Source organism: Bolinopsis microptera, chromosome 2 (assembly GCF_026151205.1).
Source record: "Bolinopsis microptera isolate Bmic1 chromosome 2, MBARI_Bmic_1.0, whole genome shotgun sequence".
In the NCBI taxonomy this organism is placed as follows: domain Eukaryota; kingdom Metazoa; phylum Ctenophora; class Tentaculata; order Lobata; family Bolinopsidae; genus Bolinopsis; species Bolinopsis microptera.
The window spans coordinates 7,374,369-7,398,444 of record NC_087073.1 but is presented as its reverse complement, the minus strand read 5'-3'; the positions used below and the strand labels follow the sequence as shown (position 1 = coordinate 7,398,444).

Here is a 24,076-nt window from a genome sequence, read left to right as displayed (position 1 = left end):
AAGATGGCTTCTCAAGGAGAATGAAACTCTATATACCGTACGCAACACGTTACTCAAAATCAACTAAGAAAGTATACACAAATCTATAAAATTTGGTTAAATTAATAATAAGTGAAAAATACAAGTTAGTTCAGGTGCGTGCCTGCAGTTTACATTTCTTTTCGAGTTGCGGTCAGGGCACAGCATTTAATCAAATGCGCCACACAGATAAAACACGCCACAAATTTGCACAGATTTGCTCTTTTTTTTGTTTAGCATCTCGAAACCGTAACCAAAAGGCAAAAGGCTCACCTATCAGAATTTACGGTCAAATAAATATTTTCTCGGCGGTTTCGAAAGAATTTTATTAAATGATCAGCATACCCCTCCAATAATAAATAATCTAATTTTCGTAATAAACAAATATTTTAACGAAACTAATATCAAAATTGATGATGCATCAATCAGTCTATTTTTCGTTTAGTAAACCCAGCCACGCCATATTAAACTAATGAGGGTCCCGCCTCCTATAATTACATAATTACTCAATTATCTCTCAATTATCTCTCGTTTAATTTAGTCATTCTGCAGCCGTGTTTTTAGAGTCGCGTGTAGCTGCAGTCTGCTGCTTGAAACTTTCCAGTTCGACGACTGAAGCGGGAGGAAGGGGGGATTGGGTGTGTCATGATATCTCTCCTGCTATCACGTGACAGGACAGATAGACCACGTGTTGGTCACGTGTGAGGATGTGAGATCACAAGACCACACAACATCTACACACCCGGTTATGGACGGGATCGTGCTGCATGACGGGCGGCGTGTCTGGGGGGAAGTACACGTGCACCGTGAGGTTGGGACGCCGTGACTTGAGGTGCTTAATCCCGCCGCGCGAGATCCGGAGACAGTCGTACAGGTCTACCCTCTGGAGCCCTCTGCATTGCCTGAGGGGGGTGTTAATGAGATGTGAGGAATGTTCTTAACTTGAGGGCTTTTAGAAATCCATGAAGAAAGTCCAATTTTAAAGATCCTTCGGAGATTCCTTGGTTATGTATTAAGATTCGTTGATTCTCTTAGTTAGAGAAGAAATACAGCCTTGTTACAGCCTCTTTACGAATATCTGATATTATTTATTTTATCAGAACTGTGAACCCGTTCAATTAACTTGGGTAAGAGTAAATTATCCTTTAATAGACCATACCGACATAACTTAAAAACTAGCACAAACTGCACACTGCACACTGTACACTGTAATGTTGATCAGACAAGAGGGGTAATATTGAGGGCCAGTAATAACAATAAACTACAACAGGTGGGGGGGGGGGGGGGAAGAAGGGAGCTCTACACAAATAATATGTAGTGACAAACAATCTGCACTACTAAGCTGAATACTATATAGCTTTAAAGTGAGCAGTGGCTAGACTGGACATGTTAATAAAGGTCAATATCTCAAAGATGCTGCTGGATCCTGCAGTCGGGCCAAATGAAGGGACTTGGTCCCAATAATTAGTGTTAATCTAGGTGAAATTGGACGGCTTCGTTCAATAAACCCAGTTTATTTGCACGAAATTAACCCACTCTAACTTTTCGATTATAATACCTTCCGGGAATTATATCCACTAAAACTCGGGGACACCGAGGGCTGATAATTTGCTCATTTTTCCCGCAAGAGAAGCGAGGGTATTATCAGCCCAGACTCAGACTGGCTGGCGGCAAGTTTCAAAACAAATAACACTGGCGTTCTATATATTAGACACTATATTGTATGATGCGCACGTATCGGATTACACCCCTTCTGCAATCGGAACCGGAACGTATTATAAAATATAATACCTCCGCAACTTCGTGCCCGCAAATTCCCTCCAGCAAGCTGTCGGGAATTATATCGCGCAGCACTCAGTGGCGGAGGTATTATAGTATTATAATACACATGGTACCGCGAACAGAGGATTACATTCGTAGAGATTTAGTTAGCTGTTCCATTAAATATATCAAGGTCAGTTAGATTACATTTATAGTTAGCCTCAAGAGTATTTCATCAAATGTATACTTCGAGACATCAATAACCTTATTAATCCCCCGAATGTACTACACACACAGTACACACACACAGTACACACACTGTGATAATACAAGTTGACTTTACACACGTGATCAAAACACAAGAACAATCTTAGATTAGTTCTAAACAGCTCATATCCCGGCCACCTTGTGCCAAAATGAATTATGCTTCTGATAGTAATACGGTACAGTGTACTCTGTGTTGCATATGATAGAGTAAACTTGTTTTAATAGAGTAAAATGTAGTATTGAACAGGTGTATCTTACAGATTCATGTCATATTGAGATAGCGGAGATATTATGCATGATATTCGGGAGTTTGATTTAATAAAGAGAGGCAAGAGAACAGACATGAGAACTGTGAGAGACATGTTCAATGATTAACTTGAACAGTTGTGACACGTTAACTATCTACTATCATGTCAGATCTAGTGCAAGGTATTTAAACGGGAGCTGTGAAGTATTAGAAACTACACAGTAACTGACAGAACTGTGAACTGTGAAGTATTAGAAACTGCACAATGACTAACACACAGTTGAAGAGGAATGTACTCACACAAGATGGTCGATGGTAGCGTCCGTTATCAGCTTACAGTTGTCCAGTTCCAGTTCCCGTAGTTGTGTCTGTCCCGCGTAACTGCCGCACAGATACCGCAGTCCCTCGTCACTGATCCGTTCACAGTTACTTAACGTCTGCAGGCGAGCTTTTCATTATTTATTGTAGTGTAAATAAAGGTAATTTATTTAATCATTAATCACAGTGGTAATAACATTTAGTGGTATTTGGCAACATGGTAGAGGCAGGGACTTAGTCGATATCGTAAGTTTAATCGTGATATTATTACGAAACAACATTACCTCGCACACGCACCAACTCATCAGGCTGCTAAGAAAGTCTACACCCTGAATCATCAACTTAAAGTTTGTCCGTGATACAATCAAACAAATAACCAGAGGACATATGACCACACCCTTCAAAATAAAATCCTCATGTAGCCCAGTAACAGCTAACACGTACCACGTGTCACGTGCTAAACACGTGTTAAACACGTGGCTCACACGTGCTAAACACGTGTCACATACACAGAGAACTATCTGCTTGCTCACTTCTGAGATTAAAATAAAGTCTTGCCATACATGGATGATTACACACGTACTGAGCAGTACTAACAGTGGTGTACTATAACACAACATGAAGGTTATGTTTTATTACAGTGATATTATATAACTTACCAAATTTTATATTTTATTACACCGATATTATATTTATATAACTTAACAAAAGATAGCGTCGAGCTAGCATTCGAATCTACAACGGATGACATTTAACTTTATTGCATCAATATTACAGGGACTATCTCGACACTAAATTAAATTTAACTCCTGCCACAATACATGTGCGATAAAATGCAGATATAATGCCACCGTAGTGATCAAATAATGCCGTCAGATCTAGATAATGTAACTTGTCGATGGATTTAGTGTAATATCCGGATAGGAACATCATTATGAGTCGCATTGTTGTGATGTTTAAACTTCAACATTTCTCATAATTTCCGTGTTACTATAAGTCGGCCCGGACATTTTCTTTTCTCTGAATTTTGAACTAGTACATGATATTATATACTACATGTTATGTAGGAGGAAAAACCAGATACAATTGTCTGCACAACACGACCTATAAGAAACACTACGTTCAGGGGGGGGGGGTGACCATAGCGATAGAATGAGACAGGAAGAAACAATGAACCTAAAAACATGATCATCAATACAGACAGCACTGCATTATCTGCGGACATCTTTCTGTAATACTTAGCAAAGCCCCGAAAAAAGCTGTACGTGTGGATAAATGTTGGCATTTAGATGAATTCCTGTGCCAAAAGTATGCTGAAACATGGCTATAAAGACAATACCTGAACACCTAGGCCTCATGATATTGCGAGAAGTAGCATTCCAATGTTTTTAGTTGCTGGATACCACATACTCAATCCGTTGGCTCTAACTGAACGGCACTCACCAATCATCATTTGTCATCACTTACTTCAATAAGCAGCTCTAACTAAATCTTCAAAGATCTAAACTCAATGTGTCCATCAAAGAGAGAAAATTGGCTTCAGAACAGAAATGTGTTCCAGCACAATGTAACTCAAAACTGTATTATCTAGTTCACCTTTATCATTTAAACTGTGATGAGTGCTATTATATCTTTCTTTTTGTTTTTCGGCACTTACTTTGAGATCTCTCTCCTTCGAACAGCCACGCCCACGTCATAATTCCTATTTTAGAACATCCGATTTAAAACGCACACAGGTTAAGTAACGGAATGTTTTAACATGCCAAGGACCAGACAGGAGTTTAACCTGCCTAGCTTTTTTAAATGACATTTTATTTAAGTCTAGATAACCGATGACACATCGGAATTCAAAGACTCGCTCTTTGATTAAGGACAGAGGGGGGGGGGGGGGGGTAAATTATCATTTTCCAGTTTTCACATATGTGATCGAGCTGCTGGAGATGAACAAGTAGAAAAAAAAACGCATAAAAATCTGACCTTGCGTTGCTGAGATATTGCGCGCCAAAATTTGAGGTTTACTTGTAATTAAAACTTTGTCTTTGACTCTTAATATCTTTTTTCCAGATAGAGCTCAACTTTTGGAAAAGACTGGCCACACTCAGGACCTGAATTTTGATATTTGCCTCTGTTCTTGAAATATGAGGTTAACTTAACCTCAAATTAAAGTTAACCTCATATTTCAAGGTAAACCTCAAATTTTGGCACGCAATATCTCAGCAACGCAAGGTCAGATTTTCATGCAGTTTTTTTCTACTTGTTCATCTCCAGCAGCTCTGATCAAATATGTGAAAACTGTAAAAACAATTTTTACCCCCCCCCCCCCCTCTGGCCTTAACTTGCGTTTTAATCCTTCCTGTTTGGAATCAGGGTGTGAGCAAACCGTTAGAAAATGACCGGAAGAACGTAACGGACAAACATGACCACTTGATCGGTTTGGAATAGCTGCAAAGTTGTTAATCTGTAAATTTAACCCTGGAGATCACTCACTATCACCAAAATAGCCCATCCAAAGTTTATTCAATCGATTGAGTAATGTGTGGATTAAGAAGTTTAGGTTAAGTTAATACAAATGTAGTTCTAAATTAATGTAAACCTACCACATATCATTTTTTATATGTATTAACTATAATAAGTGTTGATAGTATTACAATATAAGTAAAGGAGACAACTGAAGGAGACAACTGAAGGAGACAACTGAAGGAGACAAATGAAGGAGACAACTGAAGGAGACAACTGAAGGAGACAACTGAAGGAGACAATGTAAAGTGTAAACACAGAAAAGAATGAGAACGGTTTGGCAAATAATACGCTTGACAGATACGTAAAAACGGTAATTTAAAGTTTTTTTAAATAGAATAGATATACAAAATACTTACCAAAGATTGAAGATAAGGGCAGTGTAGAGATATCTGTATTAGGGAATTATCTGTTATCTGAAACACATTAGTTAACGAGTCTTACTTGACAGGTACACCGTTATGAATAGTATATAGTAACTAGTATAGTAGCCCCACGTATCTATGTGTAATATATTTATGGTATATAATTTGGGAGTATATAATCTCTCTCTCCAGCAGCAGGAGTTGGGGAAATAAGGACGCGTTGTGAAAGCCACCGTAAGGAAGGCTTACAGTGTACGCCGACCAATCAGAAGAAGAACTAGTATAGTATACAACATATAACTGTTTAGTGTTGCATTTGCCGCGGTAATGATTCTGTACAACCCCCGACATGTAACTCATTGGAAAATGGGAGCAAGCAAGTAAGATCCCATTTCATTTTCAAAAGTACCGCCTCCCACGTAGTAACGCGTATTTAATTGTAAGGAAGTTCATTGGAATGCCATATTTTTAATGGTTCACGTGTATCTAAATATGGCGTGGTTGAAATGCACGTTGGTGTATACTGTATATTGATAGAAGCGCTGTTGTACTATGTTAGGGACCATTGCAAAGTTGTAGGGTATCGTAAAATATGCACTATAGCTCATAGGGGTGTGTCTTATTATGACAGTTGTAAGTATCATGTGCTCCGGAGGATAAATAACTACAATAACTGTAATATTATTTAATATATTATAATATAACTAAATTGTCATTTATATTAACACTAGTAGCCATTATTCCCCCTCCCGCTCAGTGAAACCTATACAATCACTAATTAAATTTTACAAGATCGGAGGGTTGATTCAGAGAATATATCCCCATCTCCTTAATGCAGGGTGATAGATATCAAAGTATGGGATAATCATTATTTTAGAGCTCCATTTCTCCTGATCATTATATATATACTTATATAATACACTATTTTACCCCATTTCTCAATACTTTCCCAGCCAGAGCACCTTGGCTGTTGAGGGATAAATTACATCACACCTGACACATGACATTTGATACGAGTAACCTGCCCCAACATGCCCACTAAAAGAGACTACACACACTCACCGATTGGCACTCTTCAAGGTCCATCTTCTCGAGACTGTTGCACCCCTGCGGGATAAAAGAGGGTAATTGACACTGACAATTAAATAGTTATCAACTCAGACATGACACAGTCCACACTTCCACAGATAATTACAGTAATTTGTCCGAGCTGTAGGAAATAAAGCGTGCTCTTTGACCCATATAATTGGAATTTGAAGGTGCAGTATTTTGGGTAATGAGTTTTATTGGGATAAATTGTCTGGATTCTAGAATCCCTAAACACTTGGCTTAACTAAAGCACAAAATAGGAGACAGCATGAAGTATCAAGAGTTTATAATTTTGGCAAAAATGTTTTCTCATCTACTACCATCACATTCTGCTTTCAAGCTATAAACTAATACAGGGTTAAGGGAATTTGGAGAAGGAAGCAAGTATGAGACCAAATATTCAAGAAACAAGGAATTTAAAATTTCCAAAAATATAATAATGATTATTAGTATTTACTATTTGAATAAGATAGGAAACGCAACAAAGAATGCTTATGCATTATGCATGTTTAGACGTATTACATCAACTCATAATACTATATAATGTTCTTTGAACTCCTGACATAAAGTTATTACAATTGCATTGATGACCGTTCACAACATTACATGATTGATAATGCTATTATCAAAACTGGAATGGTAGTCTATATTGGGATTTGCAGAAGTTTTCTATAGCCGCCCCCATCCCCCCATGGGTGGTTTTTAGAAAAGAGTGGTTATAACGGTCCAGCAACTTTTAGTCTGCTCTTTCATTTAAATTCCTACTGAAATATTATCGAAAATTCTCAGAGTTGGCTCTCGAATTTCCTACTTTTTGTCAAAAATTTCCTACTTTTAAAAATTTCCTACATTCTTAGAATGCGAGAATGCGGGTTTTTGGATATGGGTACACACACTCACCGATTGGCACTCTTCAAGGTCCATCTTCTCGAGACTGTTGCACCCCTGCGGGATAAAAGAGGGTAATTGACACTGACAATTAAATAGTTATCAACTCAGACATGACACAGTCCACAGATAATTACAGTAATTTGTCCGAGCTGTAGGAAATAAAGCGTGCTCTTTGACCCATATAATTGGAATTTGAAGGTGCAGTATTTTGGGTAATGAGGGTTAACTTATTTTCACTTCAACCGACTTCAAACGCTAAATATTTGACGTCACGAATTAAGCGAACTACCATGAAAGCAATTAGAAGTAAATGGATTGCCTTTAAATCTGTTATTCTGATTTGTGTTAAAGGCCTCGTGATAGCTTCAACCAAGAGACTACAATGTACTGGTGACTCTCCCAAGTAGAGAGTAAAGAGACCATGCAAGGAACCGTCAACCGATATAAGTTATTTAATGTCTCCAGACATTATCTTAGTGGAAGTACCTCGGAACTAATAGATCATAAAAGGTTAAGCTTCTCAAACTACTACCAGTTATAATTTATCTTATTACAGTAAAATTATGGACACATAATATAATATGATAACTCATTCCAGTCTGACTTTGTAGGAAATACAGGAGGTTACATTATGACGTCTGACATAATATCGGGTTTCCTTGAACTTTTAAAAACTTTAGCAGGTTTCCTTAACTGGGCTGTCCTTGGCACAGAGCCAGAAATATCTGTTGTTGTTGTGTCCAGCACTAAATTACTGGCACCTCACTACACACAGTAACCAACACTTGTGTACATGTAATACGGATAATGTGATGTGCTATCACACACACACACACACACACACACAGTATTTTATTAACGTAAATTATTCATCATCTTGTAACATTATAACGCACATAACAGAATCACTGACATATTTATGAGGAGGTTGAGTTACGATCAGGTAACATTACACTATGTTATTATATGTTATTAAAGTTATAAGTGCACAGGTTTGTGCCGCATGTTGCTGACCAGCTTCGCCTTCTAACATAACGTTATCTATAAATACTTTTAGTTTTTAATGTTGGTTGACATGTGTGGTCACATGTGTGGTCACATGTGTGGTCACTGGTCAGTGGTCACAGGTCACATGTGTGGTCACATGTGTGGACACATGTGTGGTCAGTGGTGACATATTATGTGGTAACATGTGTAACGTGGGTAACTTTGTTTTTTGGTCTTGGGAACACTTTTGTAAAGCAGATTTGTTCTAACAAAACGTAATGTTTTGAGGTTGACGAGGTGTTTCCATGGAAACAGTAAACAGGTAGGTGTTTCCAAGGAAACAGTTAAGTTGGCTCTTCAGACCGTTCCGTTCTATTTGCAGATGTGATGTCAAAGTAGAGAGACAGATTGCAGGGAGGAGTATTGAATGTTCAAATTACGAGGTTCTAATTTTGTAGGTGATGTGAATTACTGTACGTGTTTCTACACACGTGTTCCTACTACACATTTGTCTCGAATGAAAGTGAGTATAAAGAGGAGTGTGAGTTTTGAAGAAAGGGGAGGCGGCAGACAACCTGATAGCACTGTTCTTACTTCTTACATGTGAAACAAGAGAAACACCACGAGTAAAATCAATTTCTTCTGTAACCTCCTCTATTAATGTAACAGATTTGTAGTGTTGTACGAGCAGCTTTTCTGTGCGTGAATTTGTGCAGGTGTGGTACTGTGGGTGATATAGTCACGTGCAGGTGTGGTACTGTGGGTGATATATTCACGTACAGGTGTGGTACTGTGGGACGTGGGTGATATAGTCACGTACAGGTGTGTTACTGTGGTGATATAGTCACGTACAGGTGTGTTACTGTGGGTGATATAGTCGCGTGCAGGTGTGGTACTGTGGGTGATATAGTCACGTACAGGTGTGTTACTGTGGGTGATATAGTCATGTGCAGGTGTGGTACTGTGGGACGTGGGTGATATAGTCGCGTGCAGGTGTGGTACTGTGGGTGATATAGTCACGTACAGGTGTGTTACTGTGGGTGATATAGTCACGTGCAGGTGTGGTACTGTGGATGATATTATAGTCACGTACAGGTGTGGTACTGTGGGTGATATAGTCATGTTCAGGTGTGGTACTGTGGTGATATAGTCACGTGCAGGTGTGGTACTGTGGGTGATATAGTCATGTGCAGGTGTGGTACTGTGGGTGATATAGTCACGTGCAGGTGTGGTAATGTGGGTGATATAGTCACGTGCAGGATTTAGTCACAGCTCAATGAGGTGCGATGGTCATTAACGTCACAATAGTACTACGTAAATGCATTCTTATTGTACAGTGTAGACACGGTACACTTATCACCTCTACTTATACAATCTATTTTACATCTACATTACATCTACTCAAACTGCTACCTCTACATCTAAGCATCTAGAATAGATGAGAGAAAGTTAGCAATATCTAACTTAATGAAATCTTCTCTATTGTGACTGTATGAATTTACATGAAATCTTCAAGAATCTGGTCAGCTGATAGAGATGGACTTCACACGACACGCTTGCTCCATGTGGCTAGATCTACACTCTACAGCTGTGTTACACTAACGCAGCATTTTAGATAATGTGTACGGAGTCTTATCAAGCAGACAACTTAGATAGCACGTTTAAAATATTTTATGGAAAGTCGTACTAAATTGTATGTGTAATACCTACGTTATAAAGTTATAATCGTTTATATTTATTTTGTGGTAAGTAGGTTCTTTGAATCATTTAATAGAGTAATAGATCGGATTTTTGTCTGTCAAAACCAGTGGTTAAATGGTTGAAGGAAGACATTTTTTAAATGAGTATCGGTTTAAATTCCTTCGTTTATAATCTGTCGGCTATAGATAGATTTTAATATCCTACCGTTCACAGTGAATCTTAGTAATATCTCGCTATTTAACGGTTGTAATGATTTCAGTAATGACATGCCCGTATACAGCATATCAAATATTACCCAAATAACGGCCTTATTATCATGAAAAAGGTGTACAGGACATTAATTTATATAATTTACAGTAACAAATTTAAACTTCCCACATTCATAATTACCTTTACTAAGTTTTTAAATCCTCTGTCTGATAAATAAATTAGTTTAGCAAGTTCCAGCGTCCTGAAAATATAAATAATCGTCACATTTTTTATCAAAACACTTGTTGCCGAGACTCAATTTCTATAACTTACCTGAAGCTTAATTTGAAGTATTTAAGAACTTGAAATGAATCGCGTGGTTAAACGATCACAAAAACATGATCATATTATAACACCAGTTATTGCAATCGTCAAGTTTAACCAAATTAACGATCACATACGCTCACAAAAAATACGTCAACCTGTCTTGCGACAAACTTAGCACACAACATAAAACTGACAGACAAGTGCACGTCACGTGACATTCTTTATTTGTCACGTCATCACGTGACCAGACACGCGTTATTTCTTACCGTAAACTGGGACAGTTGTTTCCTATTTCCGTTAAGGTTAAGTCTGTTAATTGAGTACAGCCGCTGACAGATAGACATCGTAACTCCTTACATCCTTTTGTCAGGGCAACTATTCCGGAGTCTGTAACTTCCTGACAGATATGTGAGGTCATTGTCGAACACAAGGAAATATTCTGTGGTTTTGTATCATGAACTAATTTATGAAATAACCGACTAATCCCATGGGAGTGAGCTCATTGTCTTGGTATTAACAAAACACAAGGCAATGTTTTGTTATGTGATCAGCTTGACCCCAAAAACAAATGAGCTGATTTTGTTGGCCTGCTTTTGTGAAACACAGTGGAAATATTTTCTTCATAGAATTTAGAATGTGACAGTAAGAAGTGAGACAGGGTTGATTGAGCTCATGAATTACGTCGGATATGTGGGAAAATCTGTTGCGACACCCGGGGAAGTGTAATACGCATATTGGTACTTGAATTTGTACTGTCAAAGGAGAATGCCAATAAAGTCCAAGAAAGCTTGAAACTTCCCCGCATTGCGACAATATGTTGCAATGAAATAAAGTGGATTATAAGACGCTCTGAGTTATTGTCAGAAAGTACTTCAAGTAACTGTAACTTTAGTACTTATAAGACTTTAGTCTGAAATTCTAGAAGATGAGATCGTACGAAAAGAAAGCAATTACAGTACATACGCCCTTAAAAAAGTAACTTATGCCCAAGTTAACCTGTTTATAATATGTAACGTTAAATGCGACACCACACGTGGTTCAGTCACGATACTTGGTTCCTCTGGAGAGCTTAAACAATACCTATGCCAAGCATATTTGCATAATTTGCATAATTTCAGTAGACTACTTTGTTATGTGGATGATATCCCGACTACTTTGTACTCAACAGTACAATTAGGTTATGTTGTAATAATGCAACCTAATAAAATAGAGATCTTGATGAGTTGCTAGATACTCGGTAATATATCAATGCGGTTAGTTTATTGTGTAATGCCTCATTGTTCATTTTTAACCCCGATCCTTCTCAATCACCAAGTAGTAACAGTTTTAATCTGTTCCCGTACGTACACAATAAAATTAGCAAAACCAAAAGGAAGAAATGAATGCTCGGACTTATTAATATTATGTTCTTATTCGACAACAAGAAAGATGTGACATATTATCAGCTAATCAGCCGTAGTCTGTACCTTCTTACTGAGTAAAATCAAACATGTAATATTGACGAAAAGAAGCGTTTACCGACCATGTACGAACAGATTTAAAGCCAAAATAAAATAATAGCATAAAATAAAATAATAGCATAAAATAAAATAACATACAGTTATCTCAGTTTAGTAGCTGTATAGATATGAGTTATAAACCACTGACCTCACAGTTCATTAGACTAAGCAGGGACAGTTTCTTGCACTGTGTGAGGGCTTTAACTCCTGCATCACCAATCTGAAAATAACACACGTTACAGTCTTACACACACCATCAAATGTGAGATTAAATTTGTGTGGGGTGGGCCAGAATTAATGCAACATCTTTTAGAGCAGGTAGCTGATGCCTGATGTCAACTGATATCAACAGCATTAAATCTATGTTGCCGATCACATTACCAGATATTATAGCGATAATCCAAGTACAGAATATGACGAGACAAGGATGGTAAATGAACTGTTAATCAGAGTAATGTAGCTCAATCTATATTATGAAGGAGTAATGTAGCTGAATATTGTGAAGTGTGATGTGTAACGGAGTGTCCACACAATCTCCAGTAATCACGCGACAGAGAGTGAATAAGAGAGACGCAACAAGCATGTGAGTAACACTATGTCAGGTTATAATAATATTATAAGTTACGGAGTTTAACAAACTCTTCACTAAGATCACAGAGTGTGAAACCTTAAACCAGCATTCCAGGGGAGGGGGTAATTAATACTTCTTCTAGTTTATCAGGGCTAATCGCATGGGCTGAAGTTAATGGCAAGTGCAAAAAAGAAGAGGTGAGGTCTTTTTTGGGTAATTAACGTGAGAACGGTTAATTGCTGAAATCTGGAACTGAAACTGAAACTTACTGATTGTGTATTCTTCTGGAAAGTTACCAAAGTTAATAACAACTTTTTAAAGTCATGTTAGTCTCATAGTTTCGCGAAATTAACTTCAATTAACCAGAGTTACACAGATTTACTGAAGTTCTACAAACTTATCACCGATACATATTACATAATCTAACGTTTTTAAAAGTCGTAAAATGTTTACAGAAATTGCGTAAGTCTCACCAGTTTACAGTATCGCAGAAGAAGGTGCTGGAGGTTGAGACACCCTTTAGCTAGAGCCACAGCACCGTTGTTACTGACTAGGGCACACCAGCTCAGGTCTAGGTGTTGGAGTTGTGGGCATCCCGCGCTGAAATACACTTTCTCAGTATCTCTTACTTTAGGCACTTTAAATACACTATCTCTTACTTTAGGCACTCTTTCGGGTAATTTCGGGTTATGGCTATTCTTTTAGATCTTGTAAGTGTGAGTTTTTAACATCGTAGTGTGCGGCAGGGAGCATCACGGTTCTCTACAGACAAAGGCAAATGACTGGTGAAAACTTAATGAAATAATCGACGTTTCGGCACTCATTGTAATCTTAGTAAAAGGCCAATGAGTACCGAAAAGTCGATTACTTCATTTAGTTTTCACTAGTCATTTGCCTTGTTTCAGTAAATGTTTCACTTTGTCTGTCAAGAGCCACGATGCTCCCTACTGAACACTACAACCCGACATTTGAACACGATACAGAGAAGAAAGTGGACATTTGTAATTCCGCTACCAGACATAATGGCATGTCTCACATTCCTTGAATCAGACAACAATATCTAAGATAAAAGGTTAAGATAATGTCTCTAGACAGTCATGAATAATAATAATAATTAAGAGAGGGTCCACAGTGACTAAACCTTTGTTCAGTCTTACAATAATTTGAAAGATGAGGAACATTGAGGAGGAACTAATCTTGTGAACTGTTCATAGTGCTCATACAGATTGACTCCTAATGTCCATGCATTTAGTGATATACCTTAATTCCCAAAAATTTGGGCGACAAAAAATTTGAGCGGGCCTCTCGCCCAAATTTTTTGCAGACCAAATTAATTGCATAAATCTTTTCCGTCTGCTAAATTTTTTGCTAACCAAACTTTTGGCATTTGGCCTGTGGCCCTGAAATCTATAGAAAGATGGCTTTTTCTTCATATAATCCAAGTGAAATAATATTTCAAATTTTAGTTTTCTAATCTGTCATTCATGGCTTGACCAAGTAAAAAGGCTTATATTTTAAATGAATGTCTGGTTAATAAAATTAGACTTGACCTTTGGTCCGGGTTTACAGTAGTTCGCTACACACAATTATGTACACCTTTGTTTCCCCCAAAGCTAAGCGTATGTGCCGCTTAGTTTGATAGATCATGATGTAAACCTTCTAATTTTCTTACAAACCTTTCGACCATCTGGTGAGGCGTCATAATGATAATTGTATGTGAAAGGGGTATGATAAGATATGCTGAGTGTAAGTAGACTAAACTATCTGATTGAGAGACTAAATATCACTATTGTATATCTATCATTTTGTACTGTGCCATCATCACTGTATTTTTTAGTAGTTACTGGGCAGATCGTAAATTTCATAATGTGAAACAACTCAGACTACCACCTACATGCTTAAAATTTAAAGCAAAATGACTGGAATAGTAAGGAATAATAATGAACTAAGGCAAATATCTAACTGAAATTTTAGTGGAAAATCGTTCATTTTTCGAAGAATTTGTGCCCAAATTTTCGGTCGCCCAAATGAGTTCAAATTTTCTGCCCAAATTTTTCGGGCTCAAATAAATTGTGCTCAATATAATGGCACACAAATTTTTGGGAACTAAGGTAGTCTGGAGCTATGTTGTTGACACATTTGAACACGGTTAGAATAATCTCACCAAGTCTGATAACTAAGGGCTAGAATGTCAGTCGCCATGGCTCTTCCTGAGACAGATATATCTACCTGAGACAGATATATCTACCTGAGACAGATACATCTACCTGAGACAGAAAGATCCCGCATTTCCCCCAAAACCAGTATTAAAGTAGCAGCCATTATTACGGTTAAACTACTTTACTGCCCCTATTATCTGTAACAATAGCTGGAGTCACGTGACATTTCAGTTCAATGTTTACCTGAGGGCATTGCAGACTGAGTCGTCCACTAAAATACAGGAAGATAGATCCAACCACTTCAGGTTTGTAAAATGTGAGGTAAAGGCGCGGTCACATCTGAAAATAGAGTGGGTTGAAACGACAATTTTAATATACATAATCATTGTCTCGTGCACCGAGATAAATTGCAGAAATTTCTTAATAACACGTAAGGAAAGTGGAGAATTTGAAGTGCAGCTACTTCTATCAAGAATAAATAGGAGCTAGAATGGGACATGTAGAGAAATTGAGACATAACGTCAGTCATGACAGAGCTCATATTGACCAGCATGTCAGTGCTATGTAGAGCTGGGCAGTACTCGATTATACCTTAGTTTCTCGGACTGCTTGGACAGCGCCCAACTTTTATTCAGCCCAATTTAATGAGGTATTTGAAGTGCGGCACATCGTCTGATAACACTAGTACACAGTACAAAAAGGTGATAATTTGACTGATGAGATGCAGCTATTCTGCAAATTAGGATGCGACTAATCTGCAGAGATGATGAGCAAACGAGATTCAAACAGAGTTGAGAAATTTGTTACAGCAGCTTTCATATTGGTGAGACAAAATTTACAGGCCCGCAAATTTAGTACATGACAAGGTTGGTTATTCCTGATGATAAATATGTTGCACATTCATCTGAGCACAGCCAGGAGAATTAACCCCTGTAATTTTAACACTTCGAAATGTGTCTCGCAGCTTTCAGCTTAAAAGGAAATTTAAAAGTGAGTACCAAGGGTAACAACCGTAACAATCAGGATGTGTTTTAATGTTTTCTAAATTTGGAATCTGAGCCCCAAATCCTGCAATGTGCACCAAAATAAAAATTTGAATCTAAAATTTGTAATGACTCGTCTGATAGTTCCATGACTTTTAAAGAGTTCACTGCTAAGGAAAAATAGTTGACTTATTAACACCTCAACTGTGCTAACTGAGGTGCAAGTTTGTCGAGTTTAATAGCTGGCACTTCAACCCTTACTGCAACGAACTAGGGAGGGGCACCTCCTTAGTAAACTTTAACTGCACTGCATTGCATTGGGGAGGTGCACCTCCTTAGTAAACTTTAACTGCACTGCATTGCATTGGGGAGGTGCACCTCCTTAGTAAACTTTAACTGCACTGCATTGCATTGGGGAGGGGCACTTCCTTAGTAAACTTTAACTGCACTGCATTGTATTGGGCAGGGGCACCTCCTTAGTAAACTTTAACTGCACTGCATTGTATTGGGGAGGGGCACCTCCTTAGTAAACTTTAACTGCACCGCATTGCATTGGGGAGGGACACCTCCTTAGTAAACTTTAACTGCACTGCATTGCATTAAGGAGGGGCACCTCCTTAGTAAACTTTAACTGCACTGCATTGCATTGGGGAGGGGCACCTCCTTAGTAAACTTTAACTGCACCGCATTGCATTGGGGAGGGACACCTCCTTAGTAAACTTTAACTGCACTGCATTGCATTGGGGAGGGGCACCTCCTTAGTAAACTTTAACTGCACTGCATTGTATTGGGGAGGGGCACCTCCTTAGTAAACTTTAACTGCACTGCATTGCATTGGGGAGGGACACCTCCTTAGTAAACTTTAACTGCACTGCATTGCATTGGGGAGGGGCACCTCCTTAGTAAACTTTAACTGCACTGCATTGCATTGGGGAGGGGCACCTCCTTAGTAAACTTTAACTGCGCTGCATTGCATTGGGGAGGGACACCTCTTTAGTAAACTTTAACTGCACTGCATTGCATTGGGGAGGGGCACCTCCTTAGTAAACTTTAACTGCATTACTTTTATGGAGGGGTACCTCCTTAGTAAACTGTAACTGCATTGCTTTTATGGAGGGGCACCTCCTTAGTAAACTTTAACTGCATTGCTTGCGGAGGGGTATTTGTTACGATAAATAAGTAAACCCTACCTTGGGGAGATATTGGTGCATCCGTTCAGGTTGAGCACCTCTATGTAATGACAATGTGTTGAAAACGCTCTGAAATTAATAGAAATACATTTATATATTCAATATAATAGTCAATATTATACAATCATACATTATACTGTCTATATTAATACTGTACACATCATTAAACATAACGTTAGTGTAATATGGTGGTGTTAGACAAATTATGCATCCATCTATAATTGATCTGTCTGTTTCTTTTGTCAACGATAAAAGATCTACCATGATCTTATCGGTACGTTTTTTTCGTTGTTGAATAATTTGAGACATTATTCTAGTGATAGATCATCAGTTCAAAATAATTTGTACAGTACATTGTTCTAGAAGGAGAAAACCTCTCTGTTCTTATCCGGTCTGACACTTCCGTACTAAGATATAGCATCATCAACACCTATACTAGATCTAGTATTTTAGGAGGATATGCGTTTCCCGACTTAATTCAACAATTAATTAATTAATTAATTGTTCTTATCGTTTCAGCACTAACTTATCTCCAAATTATGATATGGTTTATCACTGCACTATTGGACGTTCTTACGGGTACAATACATAAATATTATAATATTAATGCTATGTAACATAATATTTTGCAGTAAGCGAAGAAGTATCCTTGAATGCTTTTTGTAAGACATTTAATCTGAATCTCCCGAATGACAAACCTACAAATCTATTCGACCTGGTGACGCCAACCCAAACCTGAACTAATGGCTCACTGATTAAAACATCAATTAAATCCCAGACAAGAGCCAAATCTCTGTAATTAAAGTTTAAATGTATCCGAACCGCCTCAGACAGCAAGCCAGGAGTTGTGGCTTGCTGAAGCCAGGAACGCTGGCTAGGAGTACCCGCCAACCTAGTTGGAACTGTTACAGCTCAACACGACCCACTCACCGCATTTCCGGCCAGTGTAAGATATTGTGTCACTCATTAGCCTCAATATTCATTAGCATAAATGCATATTAGGGTACAGAGAGAGAGAGAGAGAGAGAGCAGGTAAGGCGTGAAACAATGGAGACGCTTATTAGTAATAACTCATTATAGTGTATTAATTATGCATGTGTATAATATGGAATTATTATAAGTGATGGGTGTATTATCAACCATTAATAATGACATGTGTTGCCCTGTGTAATAGTGTAGCACACGTGTACACTGCACAGATAATTATTGTCGGTATATTATAACGCTATATTTCATGTTCTAATGTATACTGTGTGTTGACGAGTATCTCAATACTTTAACACAGGTACTTGTTGCGGGAGACATAATAAATTTATCAAAAAGAGTACCACGTGACCACTCGGCCTCGCCTCACTACAGCCTTACCACTCGGCCTCGCCTCACTACAGCCTTACCACTCGGCCTCGCCTCGCTACTTGGCCTCGCCTCACTACAGCCTTACCACTCGGCCTCGCCTCGCTACTCGGCCTCACTACAGCCATAATGAGATGATGATTACAAGAGGGAACCCTGAATACTGAACCTGCTTAGTTTCAGACAGTAAGAAGAAAGCCGGTAGATAGACGAGATACTTATCATGTTGAGGAGGTTGTGTAGGTAGCTGAGCAGGTAGAGAGAGAGTAGGTAGCTGCGTGCCATTTCCATCTCTCTACCAACTAATGACCTCTCCCTTCTAATCCACCTAACTACGAAGCCGCTTCTTTTACTCATACATACAATCCATGATACATGAACATTGAACACATGGGGCTGTTAGGGAGCCACATCAGCTGGGTGTGGCTGGTGAGAGAGAGACAGAGAGAGAAGAGAGAGATGAAACACTCATAAATCTAAAACTAACTGTTAAGCACTTAGTATTAGTGTTACATCATTAACCGTCTTAGTTAAAATACTCAAAGATATTAGCCAACTCATTGCTTGTTACTTAATTGTGGTTTTATAAAACAATATGTATGATGTTATTGAAACCAAAATAACCTACTTTTCTACCGACTTATATATTGTTGTTCGGTTAAGACGTAGAACTTGGATATTTAGGATACTTACATAGTTACTGGCAATTTATAAACTCAACCCATCCCATGGCGGGCATGTTCTAAACAAGAACCATAGTACAGTTAGAAATACCGGCTCCCATTACTAGCTGATCAAAGGTAGAGTAATAATGATAGTGCGGAACAGCAGACTGCAATGAGGTCCGTTATACCTTAATTAAATGAGGGTGGGGCTCCTGGCAATGTAAAGAGTTCCACATCAATACAATAAATATTATGTGTGTTTATGTAACTAGTGTCTTACAGTGTTTAATATCATATTCATTGAGATCAGCTCCGCGTCATATTCTATCTACGTGGACAGTTATAACAGTGTAAGCATTATTAGATAATAAAGTTTGGAAGTATTACAAATCTATTCAGCGAAAAGTCGTATTACTGTAAGGGTGATTTTAATAAAATCTGAGAATTTAGTTACTTAAAGTTATTATATAACTTAATCATGCTCTTAAAGTTATTATATAACTTAATCCTGCTCTTGGCGGCCACAAATATTCCTAAACCCGTATTTCATGGCAGCCAAGAAACGAGGACTAGAAACGTGGACTAGAAACGTGGACTATGACAAGCTTTGGCAGCTCCATCAACTCGTGCCGCCTGAACATAACTGGAACCTCTCAGATACGACATATTTCATTCTCCATAGCAACTATATCCCTCACTCACAGTGACGGTATGCCGCGTTTTGAAGTATCTCCGTGTCATTTGAACGGAGAGTTGGTTGGAATGTAAATTAAAACCATGACGTTAAACAGAATCGAGGCTCTGATAATTCTTCCGTTGATGTTAGTTACTCAGTGAACAATTAATGAACTTTTTAATTTTGCTAACGACGGCTATAAATAGCCGTGAAGTTGCACATCTTTTACTTTAAATATTATACAGTAAACGTTTACTTATATAATATATTTATCCTTGATAGTTAATGCAATGTTATTCTTGAACAACTTACTCTGGATTTTTCTGGTATAATATAACAAAAAGGCCCCATGTAGCCTCCAGGCTCGACAAACCCCGACAAACCCCGACGTGTCGAGATATGTTGTATCATGTCGGGCCCACCGGCTTCATGAGGCCTTCAGTGGGTGTCGCGACAACAAAAAAAAGGAAAAAAAAGAAAAAAAAAAAAAAAAAAAAAAAAAAAAAGCTAATTAGCTAGCTGAGCCATCTCGGCCTCTCTGAGCCTAATCACTTTTCATCCATTATTGACGAATCCGACAAACCCTGACAAACCCCGACAAACCCCGACAAACCCCGACAAACCCTGACAAACCCCGACAAACCCCGACGTGTCGAGATATGTCGTATCATGTCGGGCCCACCGGCTACATGGGGCCTAACAAAACAAGGACTGTCTGCACTGTACCCAGGTCATTTTATTGATGTAAATTATACAAATATTTCATTATGAGTATCATTTACTGCATTTACAGTATAACTTACTGTATTCATAAATTATAATATATTTACTCCGTAATTACTACGGCTACTTCACAATGAACATGGGAAAACTTACAAAATGGCTTTATCTTCTATACTCTTGCAGCCCTTCAAACTAAGCGTTCTGAGAAAAGGTCCACATCTACTGGTTATACTGCTGACAACTGGTAGCTGAAAAATTTGCAAATATTTCACATTTATGGTAATCCAGCAAGCATTATAGTTATTTAAAGTTAAAGTCAAATGATTTGAAATGTTATTAAAATACAGGATCAGTCTGACATAAACTTAATTATAATTTGCTCAGTAACTGTGCTTACGGTGATGTCTGTCTGAAATTCAAAAAGGTCGACATGCGACCAATTACTGCCGTCCAAAGCCAAAGCTTTCCATTTCTGAGAGACCTTAGCACACCGACATAAGGAGATGATGTCCAGATACCAAAATATTCTGAAAAACAGTTTATGTTACAGTAGTGTAGCAATATTAAGTTTGGTATGAACAATGGAGTAGTAATGAACAGTATAATGAGTGCATTATATAGTCAGTGGGTGTTTGTCGAAGTGACAAATGTATCATTCTATATATTCAAACTGCTAGGCATTCCTTATAGGTTCATTTCTTCAATTTGCCTCAACATCTCTTTTCGAGTGGATTTTAAGGTCGGGGATAAATAGAATCGGTGTGGGCTGGAAAGTTATCTTACTTCAGTATAACAGCATCTGGAAGTCGAGTGTGTATGAAGTTTTCTGGGACGAGTGATCTTTTTGAGACCCCATTTTGAAGTTTCTTTATGTTACCAACACTACCTGAAAATGATAAAATCATTGAGTAGCTCATTCTGTCAAGAAAAAAACATTTTTCACTTGAAAATGATGAGTCTGGGTCTAGATCAATCTTCAGGACCTTAAGAACAACAAGCAATAAACTTTAACAGCATTACTCACTTTGATTTTGCCCATTTTGTACTACAATCCCATTGCTGTCTTGCCTACCAGTCGACACTAATTCCATTTTATGATGCAGCCATTATGATAGGCAGTCTGGTGAATTGTCACATTGCAAAAATATCATTTCTAGAATAGAGTAGAAGAAGAGTTTATAGGTTTAATTATATAATATCTTAACAAGTCTTACTTTGAGAAATATAAGTAATTTCGTATTTCAGTCATAATAGGCACAGACATGACCAAATATATAGACCATGCTTCAGGTTTTAACAAGTTACCAAATTTTACTTAACATAATTTGTAAGCCGGTGAATCTGGAAATCTTGAGTGTGTTCTGCGATTAAGAATGTTATCTTTCAGGTTTCATCAGAGCAGAACACACAGTTTTGATAGTACTGTTGTTAAGTTTTTCAAAATTACTTTACTTTACTTTACAACTAAGATGGCGCAAACCCCCCCCCCCCCCCCCCCTCCCCCTCGCACAACTGGGTTAGGGGGGCTCTTTGTTACAACACTTAGGCAATCATCTTATGACAGCTCTCAAATTTCTGGCCCGAAAATCTCCTTTAAATGGTCCTTAGAACATATCCTGAAAGTTTCAGGGTGATTGCTCAAAAAATGTAGGAGAAGACAGATTTTTAGAATCGATTTTCAGGGCGCGCGATTGAAAATCGCTCGCGCAATACAATTACACATAAGAGCTGACTTTTGACCGGCAATAATTTCGGCTAGGAACAATATTTTTCCATGGGACCAAAAAAAGCTGATATGTATCACTCCCCTTTATCAGAAACAACTACAAAGTCAATTTCAAGAGAATTTTGTTGAAGACCCCCCGGCCCCCGTCGTGGTGGAACAGATTGGACTGGATGATAACATTGGACTACCAACACTTTGAAACCTCACAGCTTAATATTTCAGATATTTGGGGTCATGAGTACATTAGCTGCTTCGCTAGAACTAGATTAGTGGCACCCTTTGAAAAAAGCTTCTTTCATCATTGTCCACATCATTGAAAGCATTTTCTGAATCATCTATCATCAAAGCTTTGCTATTTAGGCCAAGGAGGATCATGATAAACTTCATCATAAACTGTACTGTGCAGTGGGAAAGATCAAAATAAATCGAATCATTGAATCAAATCAAATCAATGTTTAAATCGTCACCCCATTCAAAAAACGATATTCCTAATTTCTACGTTATTTCGTTGCAATTAAGTATTACATTATATACAATATATAACAATACTAAATCTATACAGCTACATTATTGAAATAATTATGGTCCCTTATTCATAATTACGGAAAAAATATGTGTCGGCCCTTTCTGAAAATATGCTCATTGTTGAAGTGCCCGTGCCTAAACCTATTCAGGTGACTGGACTATAACAATTTAATATGCTATATCATATCATATACTTGCTTCATGTTGATTCAATTAACTGTATATAGTGTAAGCGAGCCACAAATAATTGTCAGTGTTAAGGCACTAGCTTTGCTGATGATGCATCATTGATCATGCATTGATTTTATTTGATTCAGCTGTTAAATTATACCAACATGGTTAGTATGAATGCAAATATGTTAGCTTAGCTGGGACGTTAGAACAAAACGGAAAGCCATCAACAAGAAATAATGTAGGCAAATGTAAATTTGCATTATCTGTTTAGAATCATGATAGAATCTTTAAAGTAGCGCTCGATTCATTTCACAAATTTTTAAATGTTTTCTTGTATTGTATTGCCTGGCGCGGCTTTCTTCTGCGCGCGCGGCGCTCTTTTCAGTTTTTACATATCTGTTGTACTTGTAGGTTAACCAGGACGCGCGTTGTAGGTTTGGTTTACAACCTACCAGGACGCGCGCGCCGAGTTGGACTCGTCGACGATATGGAACAGATATTTTACGAGTATCACCCGTTAGCATATCTGTGAGGGACTAGTCTACTTTATAGACTAGCATGCAAAATTATGCTTAACGGGTGATACTATTGAAATATTTGTTTCTAATATTTAAGACGATTGTTCAATTCGGCGCGCGTCTTGACAGGTTATAAACCAACAATTTTAGCATATGCTATGAAGTATTACAGCTACAGTACAGCTAAGAATTGGGTTAGGGTTTAAGTCATTCGAAACCTAACTTACTACTTTTATGAGTCAAAGTAGTGAGTTAGGTTCCCAAGAGTCACTTAGGGCTTTCTACTTCTAGATAACGTGTTAAACTAGATAAATACTCAATATTTTGTAATCAATGATTAGATAGGCTTGTCAGGTAGACTTACACTAAAAATAGAGTCTCAGTAAATTTAAATTCTACCAGCAACAAGCAATTTACACAAGAAAAAGGATCAGTTGAATTGGAATCGAACAGAAACTGATTGATACAAGGTTTACAAAAAAATATATATATATATATTGTAGGTTTACAACCTACCAGGACGCGCGCCGAGTTGGACTCGTCGACGGTCCTGTATATGGAACAGATATTTTACGAGTATCACCCGTCAATATATATATTGTTTATATGATCTTTTTTAGTTTATATGATCTTTTCT

At 37.9% G+C, this 24,076-nt stretch overlaps 1 protein-coding gene across 2 annotated transcripts; it reads right to left on the bottom strand.

The window, feature by feature from the left end:
• Positions 1-84: 84 nt before the first annotated feature.
• LOC134826409 (F-box/LRR-repeat protein 2-like) lies at positions 85-21,650 on the bottom strand. Of its 2 annotated transcripts, none has more exons than XM_063838769.1 (14): positions 21,521-21,650; positions 21,280-21,382; positions 20,894-21,023; positions 20,650-20,744; positions 17,080-17,148; positions 15,150-15,245; positions 13,221-13,347; positions 12,325-12,396; positions 10,944-11,074; positions 10,552-10,612; positions 7,483-7,527; positions 5,488-5,544; positions 2,594-2,730; positions 85-920 (listed from the first exon to the last, which is right to left on the bottom strand). In XM_063838769.1, the coding sequence occupies exons 1-14, from the start codon at positions 21,585-21,587 to the stop codon at positions 734-736; spliced, it is 1,377 nt and encodes a 458-aa protein (XP_063694839.1). In that variant the 5' UTR covers positions 21,588-21,650; the 3' UTR covers positions 85-733. The 2 variants fall into 2 exon arrangements, with proteins under 2 accessions (XP_063694839.1, XP_063694836.1); XM_063838766.1 differs by lacking the exon at positions 7,483-7,527 and adding an exon at positions 6,556-6,600.
• Positions 21,651-24,076: the final 2,426 nt, after the last annotated feature.

Coding starts and splice junctions, on each gene's coding strand:
- LOC134826409 (XM_063838769.1), bottom strand. CDS start 21,587: ATGGAATTAGTGTCGACTGGTAGGCAAGACAGCAATGGGATTGTAGTA. Junction 10,613..10,943: donor AACAACTGTCCCAGTTTACG/GTAAGAAATAAC, acceptor TTATATTTTCAG/GACGCTGGAACTTGCTAAAC. Junction 7,528..10,551: donor GATTTAAAAACTTAGTAAAG/GTAATTATGAAT, acceptor TTTATCCCGCAG/GGGTGCAACAGTCTCGAGAA.